Source organism: Phymastichus coffea, unplaced genomic scaffold, assembly GCF_024137745.1.
Source record: "Phymastichus coffea isolate CEN01 unplaced genomic scaffold, Cenicafe_Pcof_1.1 PCOF00003, whole genome shotgun sequence".
Classification (NCBI taxonomy): domain Eukaryota; kingdom Metazoa; phylum Arthropoda; class Insecta; order Hymenoptera; family Eulophidae; genus Phymastichus; species Phymastichus coffea.
In genome coordinates, this window is record NW_026706814.1 from 11,790,875 (window position 1) to 11,800,811 (window position 9,937).

The window sequence follows — 9,937 nt, forward strand, 5'->3', positions numbered from 1 at the left end:
GATTGTCGTGGATTTCGCTCGAGAGTAAACGCAGAGCTGGCAATGGCAAAAGCAAAAGAGAGAGAAACAGGAGTTGCAGTTGGTAATGAGATTTGGGCCACAAGAGAGGCAAGGAATAAGACGGCAGAGAGAGAGAGAGAGAGAGAGAGAGAGAGAGAGAGAGAGAGAGAGAGACCACAGGCGCCTTCGTAACGAGCGAGCAACATAGTAGCTGCAGCGCCTCAGACAGATGATATTTCAGTCGAACGGCTTTTGTATTTCTCGACCGGCCGAAGTGGCCGCGAGCCACTTAATTCTTTTATCGCACTGTCCTCGTTAGCCGTCAGCGTGCGAGCGCAAGCACACAGCGTACGGGCTACGCGACGGCGAGCGCAAAGCGAGCCGGATCAGCAAGGGCCGACGAAGAAATAGAAGATTCGAGAAGGAGATGTAGGTCGCTGGCTGGTCGATAACGTCTGTGCGCGAGGCAGCTGTAACGGCGCAATGCCAACAATTATAAAGAGGCAGCCGTGGGGGTCAAGCTGGACCTCGATTAGCTGTTTTAACGCGCAAACGGAACAGGCGAACCTGCTGGTTATCGGTCCGCGCACGCCAACCATTTATCGATAATTCTTCAGGCACGCGTAGTCTTTAAATTCATGACGTGAATGGTCAGACGCGCTACCTTAATAAGTCGGCAGTGTCGTCTGTTTGCCGCGTACAGGAAAGTTTTTGATTCCAAGTTTTGTTTTGGCAGGGAAGAAGGGCTGGACAGTTGGACAGTATCGCGTGTTGGACAACTCTTTGAAGGGATTTTCATCTACGCTTGGTCTACGCACCGTCGTATCGCTTGGCGGTCGTAGGCACGAGCTGTGCGTGCAGGTGTCGACCACCTAGTCGCGTGCATCATTTTTTGCGTGCTTGTGTTCCAACTTTCAAAGAGGTTGCTGTCGAAGCGGAATTACAGTACCTGTGAGCGTCCGAGAGATCCACGTGGGTCACGCGATCGATGAGAGCTCTGGCGCGCTAATATCGCATTGAAAAGAACTGGCGAATGCAAACGCGGAAGCGATGTAGATATAGCCGAGGAGGGAACAAACGAAGCGCGATGAGACTGCTGCAAATAGTCTTGGCGTACACGGGAGAGAAAAAGAGAGAGCGAGAGAGAGGTGGGGATGGAAAAGCGGTAAGCGGACTAGGAGTGTGAAAATCGATTTTTCCAGGGGTCGCTGACGTTTCACCCCGAAATCCGCGGGCGTAATCCTTGTACTCGTCGCGTGCCACTCCTCTCTCGAAAGCAGTCAAGAGAGCGCCAGAGGCAGCGAACAGGGAGTGACGCCCTTTTCAGAGAGAGAGAGAGAGAGAGAGAGAGAGAGGAAGAGAGAGCCGGTGAAGCTGTAACGGAGATCGAGGTCAACGTGCCTCGCCTCGCCGCTTACTCGCTGCACTCCGCTTGACTCGCCGAATTTATATAAATACGCGCGCAACATCGGCGAGCGAAACCGAGCGATCGATCCCCGGCTTGCCTTTAACCCACTTTCATTGGCGCCGATCCTTCCGCTCTCCCCTCCACCCCTCTCTCTCTTTCTCTTCCTGCAACTCCATTTGGCCCTTGTTTCGCACAGCAACCTCGGCAACCGATGCAGATCCCGCACGCACTCACCCTCAGCCTCAGTCTCAGTCTCTTGACCAAGACATTCAACATTCCGAATGTAGATCACTCGATGTACGGAAGACGAACGCTACCTGTTTATCAAACCTGACCCAGAGAACGTTGCCAGCTAATCGCAAGCCTCCCAGTGATTCAATCTTTCATTAACGAGTCCCTATTGATTTGATACTTCAGAGCGGAGGACACGAGAAAGAATGTCAGGCCAAAATCAGAAATGGCGCGCAGGAGTATCGAGAGCGAAACGGGGAAATAGATGGCTCCGAGAGTGCCGCGAATACTTTCTTCGGCGCGCTCACGCCCATTACTATTCGATTAGTTTTCGTCCCCTGTCGGCAGTGCATTAGCAGATCCTTTCTCCTTGCTCCGATCGATCCTCCTTCTATAACCACCTCAAAGCCGGCAATGCTGCTCTCACTCGAGGTTAACTCGAGTGTCGAGTGAGTACATGGCCATCAATGGAGGCATTGGTCGTTGCTTCGATGTGCGTTCGTAATTCGCAATGGAACGTGAATGGCGTGCTCGGCGTGGCCGGGGCTACTTTTACAATTATACACGCGATACGAGCCGGACATCGAATCCCGCCAAGCTCGCATCCAGTACACGTGCACTCGGTCCATTCAGCCGAGGCAAGAGCTCCTCTCGCCAACGGTACACTTGGCACGCCCAGCCGAATCGATTATGCAAAGCAGACGTTTATGAAAAATCCACGCAATAGCCAAGGTCGAATAGAGCCGCACGGTTTCTTAAGCAATTCTATTGGCATCGCTCATTCTGATCCCTAGCCGCGTGCCTACGTTCCGCTCGCTGCGACGGGATAACAGCTAACGGGTGCCAACCGCACGCCGCAAGTTCTCCTCCTAGCCGATTGCTTTTCCAGCTAGTTATGCCCAGCGCTTACGCATCTAGCGCTAGAGCCGCGCATGTGTCCTGGAAAACTTGGCAGCTTCGAATCGATTGTTGCGCGCCGATTTCGTCACGATTCGCGCGATCAATCGAACTGACGCTTCGCGACGCAACCTTACGCCCGCTCCAAATTATCCTTGCTTAAGCGCCTACTTGTTGCATTTATCTCTGTTCTAGCGTGGGCTGTTGCAAAAACTCTATGAAAATCCGAGGCAGGCATACTCCGGATAAAAGAACAAATGCCCGCTAACTTATGTACCGTCACGTGGCGCACACGTTCGCCCGCGCTGTGGTAAGCAGCTGCCATACCGAGCGATTATCATAACCGATAAAATTTAGTCGCACATGCGCGCGTTCGCTGCCTTGCAGCAGCAGCAGCAGCAGCAGCAGCAGCAGCAGCAGCAGCAGCAGCAGTAGCAGCACCAGCACCAGCACCAACACCAGCACTGTTATGCGATAATTCCACAAATTCCTTCGATCTGTTCGGCGCACTGCACGTTCATTTGCTATTCAGCTGTGAGCGAATCTCCAGAGGCAGTACAGATAACGGCCTGCGAGCTAACTAGGACGAGCGCTGCTCATCAAAATCAGCCACCAATCGCTTGTTTCGAATCAGTTTTCTTTTTGTTTCATCGCGCGTTCGCTTAAGCGCGCTAATTGATTAATTGAGATCGCCATTAAAGCCGAATTATTACATAGTAGATCGCGCGGGCTATCGATTGGGCGAGGGCTATCCCCAAGTCCGAATGCCAAACGCAGGTGTACGCCAACATACTGTTACTTTTCCCAAACGATTTAACTATTTCGGCGAAGAGGGTCGGAGTAGTTGACACACGAGGCTGCATATCAATTGGAAAAAAAACCCGCTAGTTTGTAATGTCGTTGGGATGTCAATGGCAAGCGAGTGTGTGGCTAAGTTGTAATAACATCGCCGAGGCGTTGATGAAAACAGGCTGATGTATGCGGGGCGAATAGCTACTATAAAATGGCTACGAGGCGGATGTACGGCTTGACGCGTTCAATTTTATCGCTGGAACTGGGTTGGCGGATGAGAATGTGATTGTGTGTACCTGTTAAGCTTTGGCGAGTGGCTGCTGTCTGGTGGCTAGAGCTTGCAGGCTGCTACCCGGCTCGGAAAGGAAGCTTGCGAAGCGTCAGGGTAGAAGAGAACGGGATAGTGAGGCAGAGACAGTAGCCGAGAGAGAAAGAGAGAGAGAGAGAGAGAAAGAGAGGATGGTGCACTCCGAGCGCGAGAACTGAGAAAGAGAGAGAGAGAGAAAGAGAGCGTCGAAGGGGGTGGCACGGCTCGCGGATCGTTGGCCTGCAGGTTGCGGCGTCGTACGGCGGCGACACAGACTCGACTGATTGCTCGAGGATGCACTGCCACAGACCAGTACACGTGTGTAGGTCGGTGGGGCGCTACTCTCTTCGGTCTGTGTGTGGCGTGTGCACGACTCGTACTCTGCAGCGACTGCTCCCTCTAGCCGGCAGCCCAAGCAAGCGGCGCTAGCGACGACCGGAGTGCACCCCCGACACGCGTATCTCCGGAGGGAGTCGCGCCCACGGCGCCACCGCTCAATAAACCGTCGCTGCCGTTCAGCGGCTCCGCGCCTGCGCGAATCGCGCCGACCCAGTGCCGCGGCTCGTTAGCCTTTCGTCCCTCTTCCCTCGAGCGCGGCGTCCACCATCGATGCCGTGATCCGCTGCCGATTCGTTTCATCGGCACCACCAGAGACAGCAGCAACGCCGACCGTATTTTTCTTTCGGAAGCTCGAGCCCCTAGCCGTGGCGAGCTTGATGCCAGAGCGTAGCTGTGAATAGGAAACGAGGCGAAAATCGATATCGCCGCTTCCTCGCTCCTCCACCTCGTGACCCCGTCTGTGTGTACGCGAGCAAAAATTGACGGCCCCGTCCCCTTGCTCTTGCCTCCGAACATGCTGGACGAACCGCTGGAGCGCCAGATAGAGCCTTGCTGCTCGAGAGCTGACAAAAAATAGCACTCAAGCCGAAACCTCCTCCTTCGCTCTTCTTTCCACACGCCGATTCCGACAAGGATCATCTGAAAATGCTCCAACAGACAGTCAGGCTGTCAACAATCTGTGCTCTTTTTCTCCCTCCAGCCGAGAAAATGTTTCGTGCAAAAAAATTCGATAGTGGTGATACGCAATGTCAAATATAGGAACGAAGCGGCGCAATTCACAGATTTGCGACCGATGGAGTTGGCTGCTAAACAGCGGCCGCAATATACTCAAAATTACGTTGACGCTGCGCTTACGTTACGTCGATGTTATCTGCGTTGGGTGCCATGATATCCCAGATCGAATTTAACGAAGCTCAGGTGCACACGAAGATGAGGAACGACCGGCTGAACTGGATAAACGTGAAATTAGAGATGCAACAAGGGTGTAAATTTTTCATTAGCAATACACTGAGCTACATTCATTGACGTACATACAGTGTGCATTGTTGGCACAGCGGCCGAGCGTTCAAAGCTTTTACGCGCACTTGTCAAATGGTCAGCATCGTATACTTCTTTTACGCGGTATAGCGTCCACTTATGTGCCTTTGCGACGACAGGCGTGCTGCTCTGCTTCGATCGCGCGCGTGCCTCGATCAATAAGTCACGCGAGTCATTATCAACTTGCAGAGCCGCTGAGAAGTACTTGTTGCGTTTAGTGGCATGCCTCGCTGACGCAAACTTAAATTCCTGTCTCAATTTGAACATTGCACGGATAGACAACTAGCGGTAAACAACTGGTGATATTCCCGACAACGAATTGCACCCCCCTCCCCCCCGTCTGTCTCTCTCTCTCTCTCCCTGTCAAGAAAAAAAGCAATATATAGAAGAAAAAAAGCACTTTGTACAGAACAATGGTCGGCAAAGAGATTCTTGTCGTGCACCAAGCTCGTCGGCCTTTTCTCTCTCGAGCAAGCCACTGTGTAGACCGTAGTCAGATGGTTGTATAGTGCCACGCGACACTATATAGTTGGTACACATGCCATGGTGCTATGAAAGTCAAAATCAATTTGTTGAAAGGCTGCTAAAAAGAGCAACAAATGGGAACTCGAGGCGGTCATTTGGAAATAAAGCTGACGCAATCATAAGAGCGCAAACAACACGTCTGTCTTGTTTCAGACTCTTACTACTTTAAGCATTCGTGCACGTTCGACTTCCTGCGCGAGCCCCTCACCGGTTATTCGTCGATGGACGGCTAGTCAAGCCCAGCACAGCAGCTCGCTCTTAATCTCATTCGTAACAGCACCTATGCGAACATCTCACTGACTTAACGCACTCGTCCCTAATCCATCGAGTTATACAGGTCATCGTTACCTTATTCATCACATTAATTACTCACTTACGTCTTTTGTTTTACTCTATCGCTGTATAGTCCATTAAGGATTGAACGAATAATTCGTTAATTTTTTCACCATTGTATCGGATATTTAAATCAAATAAACGATCAATTTATTTTCTCATTTATTTCAATCACTCAATCAATTTAACAAGGATAAGTCTGGATTCTAAATGAAATTCCAGCTGCATCAAAGTCACATTTAAATGGTTCTAGAATACACTCTAATCTACTTATCCATGCGGAGTCACGCATTTCCGATTTGTTAATGTTTGTCAAACGCAAGTCTATATTCCTGACAGCTGTAATTTGAGCAATAATTAATAACAATTTTTTTCGTCGTGTTTTCATACTCACCGCAAACTCCGAATCTAACTTGGCAGCACATTGTGTGAATGGTAACTACGTCTTGTATGAACCCCAGAAACTCAAAGGTTTCTAAATTTGGTAGGCACGGAAAGATTTTTCTTAAGTGATTGTCAAATGTTTCTTGTACATTCCATACACTAAGGTAGAGTTTCACTAAAATAATTTAATAACTCTGTTTAATGATTTGGACACTGGAATGTAAGATTATACGATTAATTATTACCTAAATGTCTATGATACCATCTATAAATGATTTTCAGTGTGCAATCTATCATACATGGGTAATGAGATAACAGTTCGAGATTTGTCGATAAATGCAGCGCTTGAATCGGAATACTTTTCGTCAAAAATTTACTGTGTTGATCGTATTCAGATATTCCAACTGAAGATGTTGACCAATATATCATGTTATGTTTATGAACATATTGATTGATTTATGCACTTACGAATAATGAATTGAACTCTGATTTTAGGTGACCATTTTCTTACTTCATTCCAAGTACAATCAGGTATGGTAACTGTTATTTCCTTTTTTAGGCATAACAGTTGTAAAATTTTCCAACACTTATTCAAAGATCTGTTGAAAAATATTTCTAGCATTTATTTATTCAGAACCCAATAACTCAAATCAATTTTGTTGAAAATGTTATCTTGATTATTGCTACTAATTGCATTTTCAAAGTTACCACAAATTAAATGAAAGATAAATTGTAGGAAATACTTACTTTGCCAGAAATATCAACTCTTTTCCAGTTTCCGAAGCTATGTAAGTGTAATTCAATGATATTGATTCAAGGTACTTCAGATTTGTTATCGCTTGTAGCCATTTTGGTAAATGAGAAAAAGTAGCTTTATCGAATCCTTCGGCGTCTGTAATTTTTGCCCTCACTCGTGGCTTAGCATGATATTTGAAAACTCGCCATAACATTAAAAACTTAATACATTTGTTTGACCAAACCAATGCTAACAGTATCTCTGATATTTCATTTATTGTGAGATCGAGACCTTCTAAACATACAATTTCTAATGATGACTGGTTTCTAGAATAAATAAATGAAAAAGAGATATGGAAACTTGGAAAATTAGGACATTCGTTTATCTCTATAGAACAACTAAAACCTGATGAAATTGACGGTCATTTGGATAAAATTTCGTCGAGTTAATGGGTCGTACTTATCAAGATTGATCAGCTGTTTGGAAATGAGGATGTGTTCAACAGATATATTTTGTCGACTAGATGCTCTACAAAAACATAATGATTTAGTACGAGTAAAAAATATGAAGGTATAACGTACTTGAGTAGGGTTGAGTTGAGCATATTACGAAGCTCCCTCTCAAAGCATTTATCATATTTCTTTTTAGAAACATATTGGTGCCAATAAAATTTAGCCTTTAAAATAAATGCGCACGTCAGATCTCGTCCATGGCTATAGAGAAGCCGCAGGATAATTGAAATGATATAACCTACTTCAAATGAGATCAGTGGTAAATTTCTTAAAGATTTAGCAAACAGTACGTCGTTGCAATGCTTCGAAAGTATCCAATGTTTGCGCTGATGTTCAACGTTCCATTTAAAATGTTGATTCTGATAATGACTAAGGAAATTTAAAGATAAACCTAACATCGTCATATTGGATTAAAGGTTATGAAATTGATCGATTGAGTTGTGCTTGTTTCTCGTAGTCAACAATGGTTCGCACAGTCATATTGTTGCAACAACTTGACCGAGTAGAACATGTCATTTTCCTTGAGACAAAAGTACAATTGAAATTGCTCATTCTTCATTATTTATTATGATCGCAATGGTTAACAGTTGGCAACGTGGGTTAGAGCTGAACAACAGCGAGTAATTTGCATGGTTTTAGGATGCAGCGAAGTGTTCCTAAATGTTGAGAAGTATTGCCCACGGATGCGAGCTATTTATCAAGCTCGGTATTGAGTGAGCAATTGCGATACATGCCACCGCGGGACACCTCGAGGCTGAAGCTGCCATTGCGCGGATAGTAAGTGGTCGGGACCGTGTGGATTGTCGGTGAGAACCAGCCGTAATCCGTCGAGGTACTCCGATAGCAAGGATGCGGGTTTGATCCAGCCACCTCTCGATAGCCCTTCAGCAGCTCTACAACACGTCCAATCAATCTATACGGATCATCATTAATCGACAGCTCGCTTATATTGCGTCACAACGCATAATGTAAAACGTGGAGCAGTTTACGCTACGTCTATGTGATTTTACTAGCGACTATGGCAAACGGTTAATAATTTCTTTTTAATGCAATTGTCTGACAATTGAATATCGTCGATCGAGATGGTAAAAGAGCGCTATTCGAAGCTACTTACTTGGATACATAAATCGTATGGGTATGTTGACTGTTCTATAAACTTCGTCAGTCCTGGGACCTGGCAGACTGCTAGGTTCATCATCAGTACTCCCATTTTCGCTCTTGTTACAATCACACCCGCAGTCTTTCGTCATTTTTTTGGCATCGTAACTACTAATGCCCGACAACAACCGAATCTAAAGAACCTCCAACTCAGTCAAAGGTTATATGGTTGTTATGACAACGTCAGCAACATCGAATTACGATGCACGTAAGGGTAAGTTTGTTCATAAATGAACATAGAAAAATTTGTCTCGGAATCAATACAGGAAGTATCTAAAAAATTACGTTTATTTTTTCTTATGTACTAATATTAATATGCAATTTTTAATATTGAGTAAATTTCATTTATAGTCTGTTTCATTTTTATATTTATAGTGCTGAATATGTAAATGCTGAAATATGCACTTTATGCGAAACAAATTTTCATTATAACGTTGTATGGAAATTTATTTTGGACATATGACCTATATATAATATCAATGATAAAATATTATATATGATATTAGATCTCATTTGCAGTAAATTTTTAACAAACTTACTGTATAATAAGGTAATTTATAAAAAAAATTATAATGTTATTATAATGTAAAAGCAAAAGCTTCGACTAATATGAGATCAATATATTAATAAATATATATATTTTACTTGTAACAATTTTTTATAACGGTGGTCGGTAATGTAGATTTCTATTATGCTAACCATGCATCATTTATCAATGGTAAGTAATTCAAATTTTTATTAAATTTTGACAAGATAACAACAAAATAAATATTTAAAAATATTATAGCATATATTTCTTAATGATAAATAATTGACCTCAGCTTTCAAGATTATTTTAATCAAATCATTGATCGTCAGATCCAGATACAACGCTTAACCAATTCTAGTCAATTGGTTCCGTGGTGTAGCGGTTATCACGTCTGCTTTACACGCAGAAGGTCGCCAGTTCGATCCCGGCCGGAACCATATTTTTTTGCATTTTAATAAACTTCTAAATTATTTCATATACTTGTCTATATATTTAGCTTTTATTATATAACTGTAAATTCTTATATAAGTAGATTGAACAAATTTAACAGTATTAAAATAAATCAATAAAATTATACTTAATGCGTGTTAAATTAAAAATTAAATTTAAATTATGAATAAATTTAAAATTTATACCAAGGCAAATATAATGTTTAGAATGTATTATTAATCCTATTACTAAATAAATATTTGCTTTGTCTGATAACTGCGTATCTGTTCTCTATTTCTGGCGCGCGCGTGTACATGTG

General features: G+C 44.3%; 2 protein-coding genes and 1 non-coding gene across 3 annotated transcripts; 1 reads left to right on the forward strand and 2 right to left on the reverse strand.

The window, feature by feature from the left end:
- Positions 1-6,054: 6,054 nt before the first annotated feature.
- LOC131665903 (uncharacterized) lies at positions 6,055-7,906 on the reverse strand. The gene is made up of 7 exons (XM_058938146.1): positions 7,572-7,906; positions 7,396-7,518; positions 7,002-7,316; positions 6,723-6,853; positions 6,500-6,658; positions 6,265-6,429; positions 6,055-6,209 (listed from the first exon to the last, which is right to left on the reverse strand). Exons 1-7 carry the CDS (start codon positions 7,904-7,906, stop codon positions 6,055-6,057), a joined length of 1,383 nt encoding a protein of 460 aa, XP_058794129.1.
- Positions 7,907-7,975: 69 nt separating this feature from the next.
- LOC131665455 (piercer of microtubule wall 1 protein) lies at positions 7,976-8,787 on the reverse strand. The gene is made up of 2 exons (XM_058937337.1): positions 8,617-8,787; positions 7,976-8,395 (listed from the first exon to the last, which is right to left on the reverse strand). Exons 1-2 carry the CDS (start codon positions 8,750-8,752, stop codon positions 8,193-8,195), a joined length of 339 nt encoding a protein of 112 aa, XP_058793320.1. The 5' UTR covers positions 8,753-8,787; the 3' UTR covers positions 7,976-8,192.
- A 766-nt stretch (positions 8,788-9,553) lies between these two features.
- Trnav-uac (transfer RNA valine (anticodon UAC)) lies at positions 9,554-9,626 on the forward strand. The gene has a single exon. It is a non-coding gene; the product is annotated as a tRNA-Val (tRNA).
- The last annotated feature ends 311 nt before the right edge of the window (positions 9,627-9,937 follow it).